General features: G+C 33.8%; 1 protein-coding gene across 1 annotated transcript in view; it reads left to right on the forward strand.

Annotated features, from left to right (window-relative positions):
* ADGRV1 (adhesion G protein-coupled receptor V1) overlaps positions 1-23,746 on the forward strand; it is a 273,565-nt gene that overhangs the window by 30,248 nt on the left and 219,571 nt on the right. Inside the window, exons 12-27 of the mRNA XM_050986466.1 lie at positions 3,509-3,541; positions 4,604-4,730; positions 4,822-5,007; positions 5,731-5,911; positions 6,466-6,629; positions 7,265-7,388; positions 7,759-8,025; positions 9,429-9,555; positions 11,712-11,929; positions 13,024-13,767; positions 15,546-15,919; positions 17,904-18,080; positions 19,569-19,749; positions 20,351-20,553; positions 21,191-21,320; positions 22,735-22,815. Of these exons, the coding sequence (XP_050842423.1) occupies positions 3,509-3,541; positions 4,604-4,730; positions 4,822-5,007; positions 5,731-5,911; positions 6,466-6,629; positions 7,265-7,388; positions 7,759-8,025; positions 9,429-9,555; positions 11,712-11,929; positions 13,024-13,767; positions 15,546-15,919; positions 17,904-18,080; positions 19,569-19,749; positions 20,351-20,553; positions 21,191-21,320; positions 22,735-22,815 (3,317 nt within the window). The remainder of the gene's footprint in view (positions 1-3,508; positions 3,542-4,603; positions 4,731-4,821; positions 5,008-5,730; positions 5,912-6,465; positions 6,630-7,264; positions 7,389-7,758; positions 8,026-9,428; positions 9,556-11,711; positions 11,930-13,023; positions 13,768-15,545; positions 15,920-17,903; positions 18,081-19,568; positions 19,750-20,350; positions 20,554-21,190; positions 21,321-22,734; positions 22,816-23,746) is intronic.

Here is a 23,746-nt window from a genome sequence, read left to right on the forward strand (position 1 = left end):
GCACTTGAGTCAAACCTATGCTTTGCATTTACATTTTTAAAAACAATTCTTTTCCAATTTTAATCAAAGCATTTTTGTGTTTAAGAGACTATTTATTGATAAAAAGTTTGCAAATCATAGAAGGCCCATTTAAAGCACTGCATACTGTCTATGTGCCTTAATTCAGGGCATAAAAAAAGTTTTTTAATAGAATATTTTTTTAACTTGGGGATTTCATGTGCTTAGTGCCTAATAAAACTATATTTATTTTCCTTAAGTAATTTTTCCATGAAGAAATATATGCGATGATGTAAGAACTAAGTCTTTCATTGTAAAATGTTGGCTTTTACTTCAAGGCTTTGGACAGATCTTGTTTTGATAGGGAAAAAGTTATTTGAAACTGGTAGTAGAATGTTTATATGAGTTACTAGACACCTACTGGAGCGTTCATTAGTTTTCAAAGTAGTAACACCATATATCTTCTGCTATGAATAACATAAGTTAAAATGGCCTCTAAAATCAAATAAATTGTGGATTAAATCTGGAGAGAAGGTGTTCTTTCTGGTAAGAAACACTGTGGAATTCATAATGTTGCCAATCCTCCTTGAATTCTATTCTTTAAGCTAGGTCACTAATTAAGTCAGTAGATAATTCTGAAAAAAATTAAGTAGTGAACACAAATCGAGGATGCAAATTGAGTAACATTCAACAGGCAGTTTGAATGCGCCTTTTCTTAGATATCTGAAAGAAGAGAAAGATTTTAGAGAAGTGTGTTTTTCAGAGTAACACTAATACAACCTCACAGTTGCAATTCGGTTTCTTTTGGGCTTTTCAAAGCATTCACTTTCTTCAGAATTATAGTTCTTTATTCAAAGTTACCAAATTCAAACACATCTCTCTATCACTATTTTATTTTCAGTAGTATTTATTTAATAATTTTCTTGTTATTTTAAATGTAGTCAAAAATCTTCTTTCTGTTATTTTATGGTACTGTGCATTTTAAAACAGTGACATAACATTTTGAAGCTTCTCTTAGTTGTCCTAATTTATCTGTAGTTCTTGCTAAGTAATAATTAAGGTATTTTTAAAGAAAATGTGATTTTCTTCTGTGATGACCAGCCTTTTCAAATGAGATTTTTCATGTGGAAGTGGGGGCAGCCTTCAGTCCAGGGCATTAGATAAGGTCATGGTGGTAGGGCAGATTAAGTCAGGGACAAGTTTGAATGATCGTCCTCAGCATCAGGCACTGGTCAGTGATTGCCAGGAAGGTCCACAGCAAGAAGAAAAATCCAAGGCTGAGCCAGGAAGTCTCTTGATGAATCCTGGTCCAGGGTTGATATGAAAATTTGTATATGAGTACCCCAGAATGTAGACACGAGGGATCCTGTTGTGTTCATTGCTCATGTAATGTTGGAAGCCTGTGTCTCGTGGCTTCTATTCTTTTTTGCATAGTCTGTTTTAGCATGAAATCACAGAAGAAGCAAAACTGGAAGGAACCCATCAGGATCATCAAATCCAGCTCCTTGGCCTGCATAGGATGTCCCAAGAATCACACTGTGGGCCTGAGGATGTTGTCCAAAAATTTCTTGAACTCTGTCAGGCTTGGGGTTGTGACTGCTGCTCTGTGGAGCCTGTTCTAGTGCCAACCTCCATCTGCTGTTTTTGAATATTAACCAAAATTTAATACATTAGAGCACTGATGGCAATCTAGCCAGTCATGAAGGGAAAACACGGTCAGATCCATCAATCAGTCAGCCAGTCAAGTGACCCTAGTTTTGAAAACTTGGCTGGAGAAAAATTCAAGATAATGGTGTTTTTAGCAGTTGTTTCAGGACAGTCAGAATCTGATTAGTTGCTTTCTAACTTCCAAGTTCTTGAAATTCTGGCCTGATTTACACTGTGACTGTTAAAAGGTCGAAAGTATTGTCAGTCTTCTAAGTATTTTCAAAGTATACCTGGAGATACTCAAAGTACCTCCTCATGGTAGCTTGAGACTGTTTAATTTCAGCTATGCCTTGGATTCTGTTAGAGCTGCCATTGTGAACTACAAAATGACACTGGATTCTAGCACTAGTCCTCTGTTTAATTTCAGCTGTGCCTTGGATTCTGTTAGAGCTGCCATCGTGCACTACAAAATGATACTGGATTCTAGCACTAGTCCTCAGTTAACAGGCCCTTTTTCGTCTGAGCTGTGTTTGATTCAGGCAGTCTGACTTCATGACGATGAAATGTAGTTTAGCATTGCCCTTTGACTCTTTGATAATTGTGTCTTAACCACTTAAGCTTGTACATAACCAAAATTGTGTCTTAACCACTTAAGCTTGCACCAAAGACCCACTTAACATAATGGTTTGTTTGTATTCTCTGCTGTGAAATATATTACCAACAGCTTAGTGACATAATTAAATTTTAGCATGAAGAGCAATATAATGAAAATTTAGCATAAATTTTAGCTCTGGAATTTTCACCTTGACTCTTTTAATAGTATTAATGCCTGATGATTTTGAAAAACTTGCATACATTTCTGAAGGAAAAGAGAATGTCTTCATATATAGTATTTTAAAAACTAGCCTCATTTGAAATAACTAGGAAATTTCTATTAATCAGATCTCCTATTTGAAAGAATAGAGCTGCAAATGTATTTGTTTTACTACTTCAAACTTTTGTTTGAACTCATGTTAACTGAATTCTGAAGCTAAATTTTTTTTAATTCAAAACTTCATTTCATAAATGCTTTTTTTATCTGTTGATACAATTTTAAAAGAAGGTCCAGATTTAATATTAACTGTATATTTATTTTAGGTTAAGAAAATAATCTATGCATACTTTCATAAAATGATGTGCTTTTTATTGCTGAATAATTTCCTTTCATCTGAATTGATGTGATAGTTTTGTCATATGTGCTTATTTTCCTATTTGTATTTTTTCCTTGTTTATTTGGAGGAGTGGTGGTTTTCTTCTTTCCTTTTTTTGTTGGTCTTTTACTCTGATAATCTGATTAATCTAAAAAAAATGTCAAAAATAAAGTTTGATGTGATTTTTTGCTAGAATAGTCTTTGATATGTACGTGTTTTAACTCCCAGTGTACTTATCTATTTTTATCATTACTGTGTCAGATCGATGAAATAACACAAATGGAGGCCTGTTGATTGTATATTTTTTGCGTGACATTATAAATGTGGGCTGCTGATGCAGACACAAAGGCTGGCAGTGAAAGAACTCCTGAAGGAGTGCTGGGTAGGGCATACCATGAATTGGCCTTGACATCCTGAATTGATCATGGGGTCATTTGTCACCAGTGAGGATTGCCCACTTGCTAGCATTTGTCAACAGGAAAATGCCAAGGAAGGAGGTTCCCATAAAATGAACATGTGTTTGGAAAGGGAAAAGAAAACTTTGTGGTGCTCTTGTTTTTATTATTGTCTAAGACTGGTACTATTGAAATTCCAGGAATTAGCACTTTCATTCATTCCCCCATCCCTTTTCTTTCCCTCTATTCTTCTTTCCTTTTTTCTTTCTCTGTTAACAGGGTAGAGACAGAAAGGTTTGTTGTGTACTTTGGGTAAGTGCAGTGTACTGTGGTTTCTCTTTAATGAATCAATACTTTGTTTTACGAGAGATTCATTTGAACAGAATCTGTCAATAACTTCTTTTTGTCTCAAGAATCATGTCTTCTGCATCTCTTCAGACAATGCTTTGTTGTCTTTCGGTTTTTAATTTGGTGGCATGGGTTTCTGGCATGAAGCTTTGTTTAGGATTTGTGAATGATGAAAGTTATTAATGCATGACTCAGTGTTTGATACCTGTGCTTGTTTGCAATACGGATCCGTTGTCTTAAACTGCCAGAAATACAATTTGTCCCACCTAAGTGCCTGAGTGGACTAGAACTGTAAAGAAGTTTTCTGTCGAGCAGTTATCTTTTTTTTTTAATGACATAGGTTTAATTTATGTTAACACAAGTTTTTGGGTCTGCTGGCATTTTTTAAAAATATACAGTAAATATGACATATTACCATTAAAAATAGATATTTCCTGTTTGTTCATTGAAATTTTCTTCCAGAAAACACGGAAGATGAATCTGAATTCATAAACAAACACTTAATAAACTATATCAAAATCTCCAGTCTGAAGGTGCATTCTTTATGCATCTTTCAGCAATAATATTTCTTGCATTTTTAATGGAATGTACTTAAAACAATGTAATTGAAAGTTTATATCTGACAAAATGAAAGCAAGAAATGGAAGCTCTCTTGTTTAAGTGATTTTGGATCACTGCTTATGTTTGATCCAAATAAAAAATAATACTAAAAGTGATTTTAAATTGTTAGTATATGATTCTATTACTTTTTCTTAGTATTGTGTATGTGTGACTGAAAAGCCCTAGAACTATAAGCTGTAAAAATAATCAGAAAGCAAAGGTATCTCAGGAACAAAGGCTGGGTTTTCTGCAAATGAATGGAATACTCTGATGTGTCTTTCCTAATTTATTATATTCTTTTTAGGTAATTGTTTTCATAATTTATTCATAAAATTAATCAGGATTCTAATGTCCTTCACATAGATATGTATTTATTTACTAAAAGAACCATCACTCAAAAAAAGCATGACTTCTTTCCTTGCCCAGGGTCAGTGTGGAAAACCAAATACTGAAATATGGGTTTACTACTTGTGAGATCACTATTTTGGAAAATGATGATCCTGGAGGAGTGTTTGAATTTTCTCCGTCTTCCAGAGGTCCCTACAGTATCAAGGTAGCTATCTGAATACCTTTTCTTAATTGTTATGGAAAAGTAAATCTTAGCAGAATGCAAGTAAAATGCTAGATTTTCTTTTTTTCTACAGGAGGGGGATTCTGTGGAACTGCAGATTGTCCGCAGCAGAGGGAGCCTTGTCAGGCAGTTTCTGCGATACACTGTAGAACCAAGGGACAATAATGAGTTTTATGGAAGCACAGGAATTCTGGAATTTAAACCTGGTGAAAGAGAGATCATAATTACTCTTTTGACAAGGATGGATGGTATTCCAGAGGTAGAAATGAAAATTTTCCTTTCTCCAAATTGTCTTCACAGCATAACAGTTTGTCACTTATTAAAATATAAGAAAATATATGGTAGCAGAATGAGTATGCAATGCTTTTCTATGGAATGTATTCCCAGTCTCCAAACCAGGGATGCCTGGATTATTAGAAGGTATCTTTGGCTTTAATAGGCCTCAGTGGATTTTTTTTTTTTTGGTTTTTTTTTTTTTTTTTTTTTTTTTTTTGGTTTTTTTTTGTTTTTTTTGTAAATTGAAACTTCTCATCCGTCTGAGCTTTTGGCACCCATGGCATTCTCTGCTATAGAATACCACTATTTAATTGAGGGCTGTACAATCAATTGTTTTCTTTTTGTTCCGTTTTTGGTAAATACCTTCTAACTGAGCTCAGTGCTCCCCAGTCTACACTAATATTGGCTGTATAGATGCAAAGATGCAATGCTTGTTTTAGTGTTCCATGGTGCATCTCCTGTGAGTGTTTGTTCAAGAAATATATGAAGTATAAATTCATACTTTATTAATAATGCAAGCTGACAAGTTCTTTTTAAATTAGCTTAATGTCAGTGTTTTTAAAATCTTTACTTCCATGGTTACAGATGACAAAGATGTACAAAACCATTGTGCATTTAGAAAATGTGTGTAATTTTATTTTGTTGAAATTGTCCTCTCTTTCTGCTGCATAAATCTTTTTATTCTGAGTGATTTTCCCTCTTCCAGCTGGATGAGGTATATACTGTTGTGCTCAGCGGCTACAGTGAAATGTCAGGCAAACTGGGAAATGCCACAAGGGTAAATATAACCATTTTGAAGAATGATGATCCACATGGTGTCATTCAGTTTCTACCTGATGAACTGTCAGTAACAATAAAGGAAAGTAAAGGAGAAATCATCTATGCTGGTAATTCTTTTTATTAGAGTAACTGCTTTCTCTGCTGTCTGGTCCTGCAAGGCTACTTTTCCCTACTTCACCTTTGTAGGACAATGCCTGACTCAGGAGTTCCCAAGGGAGTACAGTATGATGAGCAGTGGAGATTAGTGTGGAGGAGAATTGGCCTTGAAAGGCAAGGGATCAATCCAGTTAAAATATAGCTTGAGAATATACCAGACAGGAGGGACAGAGAATTTATTTTTTTGCAAGGAACAGCCTGGTGGTAGTTGTTCTGCTTGGCAAGCATGAGGTGCTATGTGAGAGAAGAATGAGCTAAATTTTCATATGTGTTACTTCAATTTATCTATCTCTATTGTATCTATAGAGTTGATACAAGTCTTTACTGCTGTAATGGTCTAATATTATGTGGCTTTTTTTGTAGGGCACTTGCATATTAATTTTGCAAAAAGTGGATTTGCTTACTGTTTCCTTTCCTTTTCCTTTGTTTCAGCTTTACTGACCTTTTTCATTTTGAGTTGTTTTCCTGGAGATGCACACTCACTGTACGTGTTTACATTTTGTAGCCTCTTACAGACTTGTAAGAAACCAAGGAAACTATGGCAGTGTTAGTGTGTCCTGGATTGTTGACCCAGCATGTACCAATGACGTCTATCCAGAGCAAGGGACTATATTCTTTGATAATCTGGAGTTTTCCAAAAATATCACGATTTACTCTCTACCAGATGAGGTAATAATATTTACAGTGTTTTTGTGTAAATATGTGGAGCAAAGAGGAAGTGCTGAAACATTGAAATGTAAGAGGAATCTGTTTTTTAAGAAACTGTTAATTTTTTTGAGAAAAATCAAAATACTTGGATAGAAGCTCATGAGTTTACTTAAATAAATCATAAGAGAATGTGAGACATTGTGCAGATCCATAAACAAAAAAGTTAGAATCTGTCAGTTGTCATCTGGTTAAATTATAATAATAAGTAAACTGCTTGTTTTGACAGCAAGAATCCTAATCTTATATTTTTAATGTTGATATATTTGTAGTAGGATAAGAAAGAATGAGAATAATTAGTAATAAAGGAATAAATGAATAAATATAGCTGTAAAAATAAGTTGCATCAGCATCAGAAAACTGCAGGATAGCTTTTGGATCATCTGTATAATAATAAAGATGAGGGCATTTATTTACAAATTTTTTGACTGATGATTATTTTTGTGTGAGTGTATGAACTGTCATTTGTTTTTCCTCCTAAACACTTGTGAATCAACAACATGCAGGAACCCTGTTTTGTTAACCTCCTCAGCTGTTCATTTTAATTTCTTTGTTGATTCATATGCAACAGATTAATTTCTTAATATTTTGTCATTCAGGTACCTGAAGAGATGGAGGTATTCATAATCAAATTATTCAATGCCACTGGTGGAGCAAGACTGGGCAATATAACCAGTGCATTTTTACAAATTACAAGGAATGATGATCCCATTTATTTTGCAGGTTAGATATTACTGGTTTTCAATTTTAAATTTATATTCTACCCTGTACAAATTTTACTGAAAGCCACGGTTATTGAAAAATCTTAATCCTAGTGGAGCTAGTGTTATAAGACATACTTTTTTGTTTTTGTTGTATTGCATTTGCTTTTTTTTTTTTACTTGAGATTTTTTTCTCATTTTATGTCATTATTCTTGTTGATGGCTCTTGGATTGGTTAGATTGCTAAGGACAACAATATTCTCTTCTACCTGCAAGTATTTCCCTTCGTTCTTGACATATGCCTTCTCTTTCCTCTTGTGGGGGTTTAGGTGAATAAGCCACAAGCAAGAAGCTCAGGCTTGAACTTGAATTTGTTGCTTGTATCTTTTCAGAACCTCTGACAGTGAGCGTTACAGAAGGGAGTGTTGCAAACTTTACAGTCCTAAGGAATGGATCTACTAGTACTGTTGTTGCTGTTCAGTATATTACTGTTAATGGAGATGCAACAGCTGAAGAGGGAGACTTTGTTCCCAGTGAAAAGGAGAGTTTAATTCTGTTCAATGTTGGAGAAAGAGAGCAGACCTTATCTGTGTTTATCAATGATGATGATACCCCTGAAACTGATGAAGTATTTTATATCTTCCTTTTGAATTCAACAGGTAAAAGCAATGATTTAATGTATATTTAGTAACTCTCCTTGTCTTTTTTCTCTACTTTTTACCAGCTTATTCTTATCATAAAGCAATGTATAAATGCCAGGCATTATATGAATAAGGTTTGCATCAACATTTCTATAAAATTTCTGTACAGCCAGTTTGGATTTTGACCTTAAATTGTTTAATCGGAAACAAAAATTAAATTATGAAGCTGAAACTGTCTTCCAAAAATAACTTGAATTGAAATCTCTTTCCAAATGCTCCAAATTAGATGGGGTTTTGACTCATCAATAACAAAATACAAGTTAAATAAAGAGGTAATGTTTCTCAATTATCTGAGTATAAGGTAGTTCATGTGTTTCTAGAGGCCAGCCAGAAAGCAGTCTAATACCCAGGTCTGTTAGAGAACACCAGCTTTGTGGAAATTATTCGATAAAGCCATACTTCTCCCTTCTTAAATTTTCTCTTCAGTGCTCTCTTTCTACTTCACTAACCTTGTTCAGGATCTGCTGGTATCTTCTTTTACCATTCTATTGAAAACCTGTGATGACTTTCCTTTTTTCACATATTCCTGCCAGAATGGGCAAAATACAGAATATTTCTAGATGAATTCCTGAAAGGGGGAAAAAAAAGAAATTATTATTTTTCTTTTTATCATCTGTTGTATATATTTGCCTTGAATGTTACATCCCTTTTGAAAATTTTATTGGACTGTTGTACCTCTGACAAAATACAAATAGAGGTATATGAAGTTAAAAGCATAAAAGTGTTGTTCACTTTGAAAAAAAACCAAGTCTAGTGCTTTTGAAAAGGGTGAAAACTAGGATGGGGATGGAAACATAATGTACCTTTGTGGACGTAAAAAAGTGTTGAAATGTCCCTACTCTGCTAATATACACAAAGAAATCCTACTAATTTCCATCTTACTTCACAGGTATCTTGTTTTTTTTTCCTTTCAGATAGGCTGTGATATGGATATGACTAATGTCTTAGAGATTATTGTTGTTTTGTATTTAGTAAAAGTGCAATATTTCTGCTGTAGATCAAAAGGAGAGCTAGGATCTCTGAATACATGTCTTTTTCTTCTGACTTGACTAATTTATCAAACATGAAGTACTGCCTCTCATACAATCCTTTCTTCTCAGAATTGCATCATCTCTGGTCATGTCACAATTTTTTCTTCAAATCTGCATTCTCGATCCTTGCCTTAGATGCTATTTACATTTTTTTTACTCTGATTTGTCTGTTACTGAATATCTCAAATATTAGTTTGCACTGCTTGTTTTATCACTGCTTGTTTCTTTCTTTGCATGAAAGCTGTTGTTTTGAGAAGAAAATACATTCAATTTTAGAGTTAGCTCCATTTCTGATTCCAGTTTTGATAAAATTATTCACTCTCTTTTTAGGGGATACTGTTATCTTTAATGCTGGAGTGGCTACTGTTATTATCGAAGCAAATGATGATCCTAATGGAATTTTCTCCTTAGAACCTCTAGAGAAGACAGTGGAAGAAGGAAAAAGTAATTTTTTTTTGTAAGTAACTTTTAAATAATATTTTTTCCCCTTTTTTGAATACATGTATGTATATCTTGATGTATGTGTTATTTTATGGATAGTGCTTTGATCTAGTCCTGTTTTTGCATTGCTAAAATTTATTAGAAAAATAGCTTCACCAAATTTTGAATTAAATTATTTGCAAACAAATTGAGGATCAGCAAAACATCAAACATCAACTCTTATATTATCAAGTAGACTGCATATTAAAATGTGTACAGAATTCCTGTTAAAATATAAACAAGTTTGATTGCAGCACAGGGGGTTTTTTATATCTTCACACAAAGAAGATTACAACATAAGGGTTTTGTTTTCACACATTTTAATGAGAGTGTAGATTCAGAAGGATCAAGATGAATGAGCAGAATATAAGCCGGACCAATAAAGAAGTAAAAAAATATTTTCAAAATACAGCAAAATACAGATATGTAGTTGTTAATTTCTTTTTACACCCCTGTTTGAAATCTTACCTTTCAAAAAACCTATTTTACTGCATTCTTTCTGTTAGTTTGTTTTTCTTCTATCTGTAAATTGCAGATAGGAGCTGTACTCAAAGTCCAAATGTGCCTTTCTTCTAGGCTGAATATATTTTCCCTAGTCTGACCTGTAGCTGCTTGGATGTATTCAGGAAAGGGAAGGGTTAAGAAATGAAGTTTCATGTCATCTGACCTTTTTATGTTCCTAAAGTGAGAATGTGGTTATAAATTGACAAATATACTGATTTTCAATGAGGAAATTTTAGACAGGGTATAAAAAACATAGGTTCACAATAAATCTGACAGTGTGCACAGTTTAAGAGGATTTTCACAATTGTTTAATTATCTTTTATATATTTTTATTTGATTTGATTGTTCGGTTTAACGCCTTGAAATAGATGCCTTTGACTGTGAGTTAGATCCTCATGCTTGTGTTGCAGATTTAAAATATTAAAATCTTTGTTAAAAGAGTATATTAAATATATATTCTGTGGCTGGTTTTGTTATGCTGCTCTTTAGGGATTTTTTGGTCCTTAATAATTTCTATTTTTAAATTGATTATTTGAACTAAACATATTTGTATACAGGTTTTATGTGCTCTTTGGAAGCACATTATTCCAAGGTCACCTATATCTTACCTTGCTTAGTCCTTATTGATAAAATATATTTACTAGGAAACTGTCTCTTCCATACCGCCAAAAGGATTTGAATTTTGTTTAGTACATAAGAAAAGGGTTAGACTAGTTTATATCAGTGAGAACACCTATGGCAACAGTGAGCTTTTAAGTGAGTAACTGGATTTACTCTCCACAACAGTGCTACATTGCTGCACCACAGGAATGGAGCACCCTTCTTAATAAGAACAAAAAGAAACCTTTGGAAGCAGTAAAAACCTATTGTGTTTCTGTTCCTAGATTATTTTGCTGAATTAATTGTTCAGACTTGTACAACAATGGTTTATAAGCTTTCTTTGCTTTTTGCTTCACACACAGAAGTGCTCTTTTTATATGCAAATATATTTTGTTAATAAAGGAAGTTCTTTATGTTCAGTTCAGTTCAGTTCTTCAGTTTTTATTTATAATAGTTTTTGGAAATTAGTGCAATTATGTTACCAGATAGCTATACAAACAAATAAAAGTTTTTTTTTGTATTTATTAAATTCTTAATATGCAATAATCAAGTTTGTGAAGGACCTACCATATAACTGAAATTAAATACCAATACAAGAAAGGTTAAGGCACCTTTATGGTTAAAGGAACAAAATACTTGTAGTTAAATGCCTTCTCTTTCTTTAGAGTGGCCAGTTAACACAATTTTTAATGTTAATTTGCTGAATGATACATTCATTTTTATTATTAAAAAATAGGAGTGTAAGACAAACTGATGTTCATCTAAACAGTGCTATTTTGCATGTACCTTCATTGATTACTCTCTTTCTAAGACATCTGTGCATACCTTAAAGAAGAGTTATAATGTGAAATTGCAGGCCCTCTAAGAGGATTGTTTACTGTTCATGGTTCTCTTTGTTATTTTTGCTTATTTACGACAATGCATATTTATATTCCACAGTAAGGATGACTAGTCTATGTTTTCCATTGTTAATGGAGAATGCTGATGCATACCTGCCAGGACATTGACTCTTTCTGTATCTCTGAACAGGATTTTGAGGCATAGAGGACACTTTGGGAATGTCTCATTAACCTGGCAGCTGTTTCATAATGGCTCTACACTGAAGCCAGGAGAAGAGTTCTATGAAACATATGGGACTGTGTACTTCATGGATGGTGAAGAATCAAAGCAGATAGTGCTCCATGCAGTTTCAGATAAAATTCCTGAATTCAATGAATTTTACATTTTAAAATTGGTGAATGTTTCAGGTACTGTCTTCCGTGTAACCATTCCCTTCTTATCTGGCAGAAAATAATTATATTTAATCAATCAAAAAGAAAACAATTCTGCAAAGACCTTTGCTTTGATGCCTATGTCATCCTATACTTTTCTGGTGACATTTTAGGTTTGATTTTCATTTTGTCTTTAATTTAGATATATGAACACAGTTTTGGAATCAGTCCTTTAAAAAAGATGCCTTTTAGTGATTTCAGAGATGCAGAGCTTTGTGTAGAGCTGACAAAATGAAGGTATAAAAGGTTATCCATATCTAGCATAATGGATATTGGCTGGTTTGTTTCCTTTTTTCTAGAAATTTCTCTAAAATACAAAAAGTTACCACTTCATATCACTTAATTTACAACTGCTACAGGCCTGCTACTGAGTAGAGTTCCAAATCTGCTGGACTCCTCCCACCTCAGTACTATTTATGGTCTTTTGTGCTGAGATCCAACTGAAAATATGTTGACATTTCTGTAAGTGAAATCTGTATGCATATACAGAAGATTTCCGACTTAGTGGTGCATGGAGGCTATAGAGATATGCATGCTGCATATCATATATATATATATACAATCATATACAATCATACCACGATCTTCTTACCGTGGAGAAGTAGGTGACTAATGGCAGGACTTAGGAGCAGTTTTAACACACAACTAGTTACTGATTTTGCAGGATAATCTCTGCTTTATGGAGGCAATGAACCAAATGTTGCCATTTCATATTTGTGTAAATCTTGGAGTACAATGAGAAATTAATTTGACCCCATGTTTTTCAAATGAAACAAAAGCAACCTATCTCATTACCAGTTCAGGAAATCTGAGCTAATCTTGTTTTAACTGAAAGGCAATTATATTCTGCAATTGAAATATAACATGGCTTGTTTTCTATGAAATTGTCCTCTATAGTGTTTTAAAACCAATACAGTTATTTTATGTTAATCCTAAATTTGGAGAATTTTTTAAGAGTTCAGAGATGCTTTAAAGAAGATGTAGGCCTATTTAAAAGGTGTTTTGTTTAAATATTTTAAAATACTGAGTAACTTTTTTCAGACCAGTAACTTTTAACTTCCATTATATAGGTGGGTCTCCTGGTCCTGGTGGGCAGTTGTCTGACACAAACCTTGCTGTAACTGTGATGATCCCTTTCAATGATGACCCTTTTGGAGTCTTCGTTATAGATCCAGAGAGTCAGGACAGAGAGATAGCAGAAGATGTTCTTTCTGAAGATGATCTTTCCTATATTGCAGACTTCAACATCTGGAGACATCAAGGCACTTTTGGTGCTGTCCGTTTAGGTTGGGAAATACTGTCCAGTACGTTTCAAGCTGGATTACCACCAATGGTGGACTTCTTGTTGCTGGGATCATTTCCAAGTTCAGTGCAATCTCAGCCACACATGAGACGCCATCACAGTGGAACAGATGCTTTGTATTTCAGTGGAAAAGAGGATGCATTTGGAATTATTGGTCTGGAGTACCCATATGATGGAAATACTGCAGTAACTAATTTTACATTTTCAGCATGGTTAATTCCTAATGTCAATACTGATGGTTATATAGTTGAAAAGGATGATGGTAATGGGACCTTATATTATGGTGTGAAAGTCCAAACAAATGATTCTCATGTCTCTGTAGTGCTTCATTATACAGCATTAGGATCCTATATGACATACATAGCCAAAGCAGCAGTCCTGAAATATCTTGATGAAAGTACTTGGGTTCACATTTTGATTACTCTGGATGAAAGTATAATTGAATTTTACATGGATGGAATTCCAGTTCTAGGAGGAATTAAGAGCCTTAAAGGAGAAGCAATTGCTGATGGTGAGGCAATAGGTTGTATTATTTATCTTCATATGTGAAGTTCTACAAAATATGGAAGAATCTAGCTCCTTGAAAGATGTATGCAAGATTTGGAAATTATTATATCTGATTAGTTAGTTAAAACCAATTAATAGAAAATTCTAGGGATTTTAAAAAAACATAAAAATGGAAGTAAGAGCTGGGAAATTTTCAAAAAGCATCAGAACGGTAAGGGAGCTTGAATTTCAAGAATTTAAAAATAATAATTAATAATTATATTTCTACATGTAGGCTTATAGGTATATAACTATACATGTAGTTATATATATTTACAATTAATATTTTGATTAGATTTACAGTACTGTGGCTAAGAAAGAAATTTTCTCTTAATTTCTGAAACAAAATGCAATAATGTTTTATATTCTAGTTGTGTATTATATTACAGCTAAACCATGACTTTGTAGGCAATGGAATTTTTAGGGTTTAGATTTTCTTAAGCATGTATTTACATGGTATATGAAAATTTTTCACATGTGTTTAATGATGTTCCAAATGACATTAGAATGTGTACAAGTTCCTCTAACTTGATATTCCCAGATGTGACTTAGTCATATATAACCATTATGCACTTTTACCCTCAACTAGCATTGCAATGAGCATCTTAATAATTTCTTTACAAAGTCAGGTATTTTATGGTGGGGATCCATTTATGTTTACTTTTTCTTTTGCATTTCCACACTTTTCCATGTGCTTTTTTTTTCCTAGCAGTAATCTCCTCTTTTTCCTTTCTTTCTCTCCCCATCAGTTTCTTAGGTTTTCTTTCAGGGATAGGTAGTGTATGATTATCAAATTCTTGAGTACAGGCTCCTCTGTAATCAAAGAAGGAAAATTTTAAAATATGCAGTGATGTTAAATGCGTATACATCTACATGCATATATGTGCACAAACATAAAGCTCTGTCTGGAGATACTACGAGTATAAACTAAGGTTTTAATCTCTCACCATTTAATGATGGAAACTACAGTGGTACTGTAGCCTCGCTTTTCTCACCATCCTCTGCCTTGTTTCTTGGGACCATTAGCAGTTGTGGCTTCTTGTTTCTAGAAGTGACACTCAGTAGCACATTTCCTTCCAAAATCATAAAACTGCTGAAGAGATATGTTCTCCATGTTTTAGAGTGATAGGAATGAGTATGAGCTACCAGCTTAGTTTGTTTGTGAAAAAGAGGACTGTCATCCTCTGATTTGCTGAATAGAGTAATTTTTCAGAGAGAAAGAAATGTTAAAGCAGTTGAAAAAAGTGCTCGGAACTGGGTCTACATTTCTTAAGCCCCTCTTCCAGTGCATAAGGGTACAAGCATGTCCTGTGTGGCTAATACTCTGATCATCAGAATGGATTCTCTGTCCTAGCAGAGGACATATTAAATATGCAAAGATATAAAATGGGTAAAGCAAGTGTTTGGAAAAACAAAATTGAGATGGGTTGCAGCTGGCTCTGAAATTTTTTAATGAAAAGAGAGAAGTTTCCAAGATTCATTAAGATAAGGGATGATGACAATGTGCAGATAGAATTAGTAGGATGAAAAACAAGAACCATCTAGGAAGGAGTTATTTGACCTGTAATGATCTACCTGTAACACTGAGATGAGGCTTCAGGAGCCTCCCAGTCTACATTTCAAGATCAATATGATTACTAACCCGGGGACAATAAACAATTTACCATAGATTAATAAACAATTACATACATTAGTTATTTTGAACCTAATACATGAGAAAAAAAAATCTAATTTTCTTCTCAGGTCCAGGAATAGTGAGAATTGGAGCAGGAATCAATGGCAACAGCAGGTACACAGGTTTAATGCAGGATATAAGGCTTTATGAGAGAAAACTGACACAAGCAGAGATCTATGAACTCCATGCAACTCCTGCAAAGAGTGATGTACACCCTGTCTCTGGATATTTGGAGTATCGGCAAGGAGAAACCAACAAATCATTCATTGTATCTGCAAAGGATGACAACGAGGAAGAAGGAGAGGAGTTATTTATCCTAAAGCTCATTTCTGTGTGTGGTGGAGCTCGAATTTCAGAAGAAAACACAACAGCAAGATTAAGAATACAGAAAAGTGATAATGCTAATGGTTTATTTGGCTTCACTGGAGCATGTATTCCTGAGGTAAGATGCTCATAAGAAAAACTACAGGAGAAATTTTAGACACAATCAAACTAGTGGCAAGGCTAACTAACCTTTGAAGGGCCCTGATTCTACGTTTTTAGTTTTTGTAGTCAAGCAAAATTTTCTAGAATTTGGAATTGTGTAAATTCTGTTTATACAGCCTCAGTCACCAGCATTTCTAATATTACTTTTTTTAAATCCCCTCCAAATTATTTTTATTAAGATAATTTATTTTATTACATAAACTGAAGACTAAGGCTTAAAATTTCCTAGAACAATTTTTTTCCTCTACTTCTGTAACTTCTGAGACTGTAACCTAATGTCGTCTTGGACAGAGGTCATTTTCTTCTTAGTATCTGGTACAGTTCTGTGTTTTGGATTCAGGATAAGCATAATGTTGATATCACAAGGATGGTTTGGCTGTTGCTAAGTACGGCTTCACCTGAGTCGAAGACTTTTCTGTGTCTCATGCTCAGCTAGTGAGAAGCTTCACAAAAAATGGGAAGGAGCATGTCCAGGACAGCTGACCTGAACTGGCCAAAAGAACATTCCATATTACAGAATATCATGTCCAGTGTATAAACTGGGGGAGTTACCTGGAATGCAGTTGGTCATTGTTTGGAAATTGGTCAGCACATGGTGAGCAATTGTGCTGTGCAGCAGTTGTTTCTCCTGGGTTCTGTTCCAATCTCTTCCTCCCTTAAATTAAATCATCATCATTTTCATCATCGTATTTGATATGAATTCACTTAATAGTGGCTGGAAGTTACTGTTTTTAAACATTAAATATGGAGGTGACCACCATATATGCAGTATATAAACTTGAAACTTTTTTGAGGGGATTGAAATAATCGTAATTAATTTTTTAGTTTTTTAATCATTATGAGGGAGAAAGACATGATACCCATTTATATTATTATTAGATTATTTTGGAAAACAATTCATAATACTTTCAAATTTGGGAGCTCTTATGATGATCTCTTAAGTGCATCCTTTCTATCTGAAGTCCTTATGATATGTTTGAAGGCAACCATCTTGCCTGACTGATGATAGTTTTTGGTTTGGTTCAGTTTGCTTTCCATGTGCCTACCATCTGCTACCATAATGGATTCCTTCAGTTTCCAATGCCTCTGATAATTCTGTGATGTCACAGATCAGCAATCAACCATGAAGCAAAATTAAAATTTATGTGGCATGTTAATTGTTTTGCCTTTATCTTATAGCATTGTTTTTCAGTAGTTTAATTTCCTTATGTCTGTATCTGTCTGTTAAGCAGCTGAAGGCATATTAGGTATCTGCACTGTGCCATGCAACAGCTCTGAAATTTACCTAATGCTTAAGATAACTTTAGTTATTCTGATAACTTTCCACTAAAATGATTTTCTATTTTAGTTTGATAATCATAAATTTTTAATACACTTTGCCAGTATTAATACCTGATTTGTTTCAATTGTGTGAAATTGTTGCTGCTAAGGGCATGTTCTTTGTGAAGACAGAATTGCAAAGAGTACTGTAGCCCAAAAAGTTCTTCAGTTTTTTCCTGAATCAAAAAAAACAGTGTAGTTTAATTTAAATGTATCTATATTTTTTCATAGTGTTTTTAGTCAAGGAAAGGAGGAATCCAAATCTTTCTTTAAATTAAAATGAAAATAACTGACATTCATATAAAACAGTATAGTCTTTTGCTTCTGATGTACACATTTCAAACACTGATTCGGTTTTTGTGTCCAAAAGAAACAGCAGGGTACAGTTACTGGCTGACCTCAAGGAGATGCTAGGAGCTGTTGCAAATTCCATTAAGATTGTTCTGACCACCATCAACATCAGTTTCAGCTTCCTGTCACTCCAAAAGTGCTGAAAGTAATATGACAGCAATAAGGAATTGCTGAACATTTGAATAGCATTAGAGAATTCAACCTTTTGCATTTATTCCTTTGATTTACTTTGATCATAACAAATATGTCAATTTCTTGCTTTCTTCCAGGCTGCTGATGAGGGTTCCACTATATCCTGTGTCGTGGAGCGAACAAGGGGTGCCCTAGACTATGTGTATATAAATTACATTATCTCACAGGTTGATTCCAGGGGCATTAATTACTCCCTTAATGATTTTTCTAACAGCAGTGGCACTATCACATTCCTTCCTTGGCAGAGATCAGAGGTAAACCCTACCTTCCTATTAACTATTCATCCTGTCCTTTGCAAACCTGCTTGGAATACACCTTCTGAGGATGCTTGACTGGTTTTCATACTAGAGTCTTTTCTTCACATGGTTTTTATTACATTTTGCAGGAGTTTTTTCATCTTTGACATCTAATGATTGATAGCATAGACACCTATAAATCTATATGAATCTCACTTCATGTGTGAATGCTTAAATGCAAATAATGCACATAAGATATATTTCTATATATTAGATATATCTATATCTATGCATATACTTCAAGTATAGGTAGTCCTGGGTTTGAATAATTATTCCAGTGACTTCTGAAATTGGAATATGATCAGATTTTGATCTGAGTTGTGGAGGTCAGTTTTGTCAGTTGCATAAACAGCAGTCAAATTCACTATTGTAATCAAATGTCTTGCAACTGTTAGCCATATTCTGTCCATTTTGATTAATCTATTTCTTTGAATTTGATCCCAACCCACAGCATGGGAATTTCACATTTATTTGAAAAAGACAGGTGGAACCACAATACTGTAGAAAGCTCATAAGAGTTTTCTGTTAGTGTTTGTTAAATAGAAAGGGTGGATTGATAGTAGAAAATACTGTCTTTAATTTCGCTTCTGTTGAAGTCAGTAGCGACTGAGTATTATATTACTAATATAATTTGAAAAGATCCCAGTGACTCACTTAGAGCAGTGGATTTGGTCCCAGTTAAACAATGTAACTGATTACTGCTTGGCAAAAATTTGTGATTTTGGAAAATAGCATGCTCCTGGAAGCTATTCATTCAGCTTTAATTCTCTACTGAAATGTATTACTGTGTTACATACAGTCACTTAAATTTACCAAGCTTTTCCAGTCTGGCAGCATGGATGAGTCCTGACTTTATAAAGTTGTAGAAAAGACCTGGTGAGCCCCCTTGCTCCATTGCTATGTGGTCCAATATAGTCTACATACAGAGAACCCAATGGTCATGACCCTAAGAAACAGAGTGGGACCAGTTGCACATCAGGTGAAAAATCTTAAGAGAATTTCCATTGACATTTTTTAAGCTGCTAATTCCCATGGCTCTACATCAGCTTCCTAAATTTTTTCTTCTATATATTTGTCAAATCTTATCACGATATGTAGGAATTTGGAATCATCTGAGGTTAATATTACAGTTTATGCAGAGCAGATTATGTTACGTGGTAGTATGATCTGTAATCTCAAGTGTCAGGTGACATTAAAAACTCACTTCACTTGCTCTTTAAATTAGATTAATTGCTGTGAAGTCTCTGAAAACTTGGTAAAGTTGTTTTTGGAATTGGTATTCAAAAGGTTAAATAATTTGGAGGGCAATAATTTTCTCTACATTTCTTTCTGAGCTCAGAGCAGATACAGGTGATTGAGTAAAAACTTAATTGTTTAAAGGATCATAAATTCTTAAGGGAAATATGTTTCATACTTTGGTTTCTCCATTATTTGATCCTTTTATAGGTCTTAAATTTGCATGTCATTGATGATGACATTCCGGAGCTAAATGAATATTTCCGTGTGACATTAGTCTCTGCAGTGTCTGGAGATGGAAAACTAGGTTCAACTCCTACCAGTGGAGCAAGTATAGATCCAGAAAAGGAAACTACTGATATCAGCATTAAAGCCAGTGACCACCCATATGGTAACAATGTTGAAGATGATACAGTTTTATTGCAGATTTATATGTACTTCTAGCTCAAGAGGTAAAAACTTGGCCTAGCCTAGATAGATGAGGAAGAAATGTCAAGTATTACACTTTATATAACTTCAGATTAATACAAAATTTTTATACAAGAATGAAAGTCACATTACCTACTCTTGAGAATACTACAAAAAAAAAGCAATTAAACCTTCCTGGTCCAAACATGGGATCATCCCCATTTACAACAAAACCACATTGCATGTTGTTGATTTTATGGTAGTTTTTGTGAAATGAGAACTTGTAACAGAGGGAGACATTTAAGCATGCCTATTATTATACCAGTAAGTACCCAATATTATGACATTTGTGTTCTTTTGGAATGCCTTGAACTCATTCTTGTGAAATAGGTTTTTTAAGACTAACATGTGTATCAGTGAGAGAGAGAATGGTACATAGTTCATTCCTGGAAATAGGCATCTTAATATGTTTAAAATTTCATAAACATTAAATCTAGATATTATAAATATTTTCGTTTATTTTTTATTATTATAATTTGAATTTTATATGAGAAGCCATGTAAATAATATTTTTTGTCTTTTAGGTCTACTGCAGTTCTCAGTGGGGCCACCTCCTCAGCCCAGTGATGGAATGATTCTGCCAGCCTCTGCTGTGCCCCATATCACTGTTAAAGAAGAAGTTGGACATGTCAGGTTATTGGTAGTTCGTGCACAAGGGCTTCTTGGAACAGTTCTTATGGAATACAGGACAGTGCCACTTACAGCTTTCAGTCCTAAAGATTACCAGGTATGGCCATTGTCAAGGTGTGTAATTATGTTAGAATTTAATTAAAGCTGTTTGTCCTGGAAATAGCTGTTGGTTTGGAGAGCTGTTGGTTTGAGTTTTAGCTCTGCTGTGATTCTTTTCATAGAAACAGTGTTTTATTATGGTGTTGTGATAGATGCATAGTAATACACAAATTTAACCCCCAGTGTGCATTTTGCCTCCTTTCTGTGCAGCATGTTGTGTTTCCTAAGAAAAACCCCTGGGTTTGATTTTGATATCCTTTAGAAAATTGTCAGTGCAGCAAAAATGGATATTTCCTATTGTTTCTAAGTGTATCAGACTTTATATGACCATGCAAGTGCATATGCAGGTGAAGATTATGTTTGTACTTACTAGGATTTGTATATATTCAACAACGTAGCTTATAAGTATTTGTTTTCTTGTCTGACTGACGTTTGTTCAGAAAAATATAGATAAATGAAGATGCTTGTAATTCAGAATTTAGATTGCTGTTTCTTATAACAAAGACTCAGTATTTCTAAAGTTAAAGTGAAGAAAAGTAGATGTTTTGATAAAAAGAATTTAGGTTGTATTTCTTTTTTCATTTGGATGAAAGCACTAAACTTGAACAAAACTGTGAAGACCTGTCATATTTCAGGCCGTTTGGGGGTCAATGGAATTTCAGCCTGGAGAAAGATACAAGTACATTACTGTTAACATCACAGACAATTCTATTCCTGAACTAGAAAAAACTTTCAAAGTGGAGCTGTTGAACCCAGAGGGAGGAGGTAAGGCACATAAATCAACCCACTGATTGTATTTTTGTGATGTTTATTTATCCCTTAAAATCTAATCTTGTGAACTACTTCCATGTTATTTCAAAAGACACACCCTCCAGAAAGCAGCAATTCTTTTTAGGAAAAAACTGTCCTTCAGATGTTTTGTTGATCACTGCGGTAAACAATCAGATCTCAAAGAACATATGTTACTACCATACATTCAAAGGCAATTGCTGCTTTTTAAATTGCATAATTCCATAGTTGATAGAAGGAGATAAAGTAATGTAATTTTTTTTTTTCCGAGTTTTCAGTATTTAAGGTTTAGCAGCCTGAGATGTGCTTTTTATTTACCACTTAAATGAAACTGGAGAAATTGCAATAAACTAGCTCATAGCTTGTTTAAATGGATTATAACATTAGAAAATTGTGGATTTTGAGATGCCTGGGGAGTTTAGCTAAGTTAGAGAACTAGCTAGAAGCCAGTGTAAATCCTTCTGTGAGACGATAGTCTTACAGGTGTTGGCAAGCATCAGTGCTCCTGCCCTGTAAAATCGATTTTGCTTTACATAATTTATTTCCATTGCAAAAAGTTTTTAAGGGACATTCCTCCTCACTGGGGGGAAAGAAGTAGTTAAAAATATGAGAGCCATAAAGTGCCTTTTTAACTGATATTTTTCTAAGCAATTCCGAATTGCAAGTGTGATGCCTTCTGGAAAGTTAGAGCATATTAACATAAATGTCTGTGCTGCAATGTGGCATGATGGTGTTAGGCTAGGATTCATTTGATAAAAGTTTGAGTTTTCATGCCTATGGAATTTTTGGTCAAGTAGTTGTTTCAGTTAAGCGAACTTTTCTCTTTCACTTTTTTTGGTTAGAAAACTTACAGCTTATTAAACTACAGTAAATTACTTTGGTAATTTATTAGATACACACACCTCCTCAACATAATCTTTTGGAGATTTCCAACACCACTGCAAGCATAAAACTTAGAATAAAGGCTCCATCAGTTAAACTGCCAAAATTTTTCTACTTTCTGGCACAAGATATTGATTTGTGAGAAAATGTTAGAGTAAGAGGATTTCACAGGGTCTAGCCACTTCTTCCCTCTCCTCTCTGCCCCATTTCTAATTTCTCCATTAGGATTGAGAAAGAGGGAACACAGAAAGAAAGGCAAAAAAAGACAAAGTTGTATGTGTTTTCTTTCCTATTGACTTTTACAATTCCAGTAAAATAAATGAAACAAGATGTAGCATATTCAATATTTTTTCTGGCTTTTAGGAGAAATCCATTTTGAGAATAGACACTTTCCTAGAATACACCTCTGTCTTTTTGTGTTATCCAGAAATGTTTAAATTACTTTCTGCTTTCCCTTTATTTATAAATGTATATATGTGTATATATCTGTATGTCTGTCATCTTAAAGTTGCTGAGCTCTTTAGAAATGATGGAAGTGGTAGTGGTGATGGAAACATGGATTTCTTCCTTTCAACTGTCCCTCAACATGGTAAGCTTTTGTGATTAATCCTATATTTTAAGTGTAATAGCTGTCGTAAATTATTATGCTTGATGCAACTTTCTTTACATGCAGCTAGAGATTATGAATTTAGATTCACCATGAAGTTTTATTAAAAAAAAACTTAGGTGGAATTTCATTAGCAATCAGTGTTTAACGTAAAGTAGAGTACAACAGGCTCTTATATAATCAAAACTATATTGATGTAAAACACAATATAGCAATTTCAGAATTAAAGCTCACAAAATTATCTTTGTCTTAGCATTTCCTGAGGCATTTCCGTTGCCTAGAAAGCAAAGGCACTTCTAAAATTGAAGTATATTTTAAAACTGATTGTATGCTTTGATACTATATGATATTCTCTGCATAATTTACCCTTCATGGCAAAAATACTCTTAAAGAAAAGTAAGTTGCATTAGATTTTTAAATGAAATAATTTGATCTTTTTCAGTTTTCCTATTTAATTTCTTCATGTTTCTATTTATGTCATGATATGGGGAAAACAATGCTGATTGATATTGATAAAAAATACCTAATGAAGAAATAACATAGAATATATGAGAAAACCCTATGCATCTAGGACTTCAAAGGAAAACCTGAAAAATGTAAAAATGTTATATGACCCCCCTTATGCCAGTAGAGTAATATTTTTTCTTTTATTCTTTTTTTTTTTTTTTTTTTTCTTTGACACTCTGTTTCCCTTTTACTTGTTTCCAGGATTGGTTTCCTTGAGTGCCAGACTCTTTTTTTCTCTCTGAACAGTCACCCAAGACAATATCTTTAGAAGTAGGTTTTACTTGACTTGGTGGGTTTTTTTTTTTTTTTTTTTTTTTTCATTCCAGCTTATGTTAGGATGAGATCTGCATTCGTCTTGTCTTTCCTCTTATACTGTGATTTACAGTATAACTCCTCACTGTCCTAA

This window comes from Serinus canaria, chromosome Z (genome assembly GCF_022539315.1).
Source record: "Serinus canaria isolate serCan28SL12 chromosome Z, serCan2020, whole genome shotgun sequence".
Classification (NCBI taxonomy): domain Eukaryota; kingdom Metazoa; phylum Chordata; class Aves; order Passeriformes; family Fringillidae; genus Serinus; species Serinus canaria.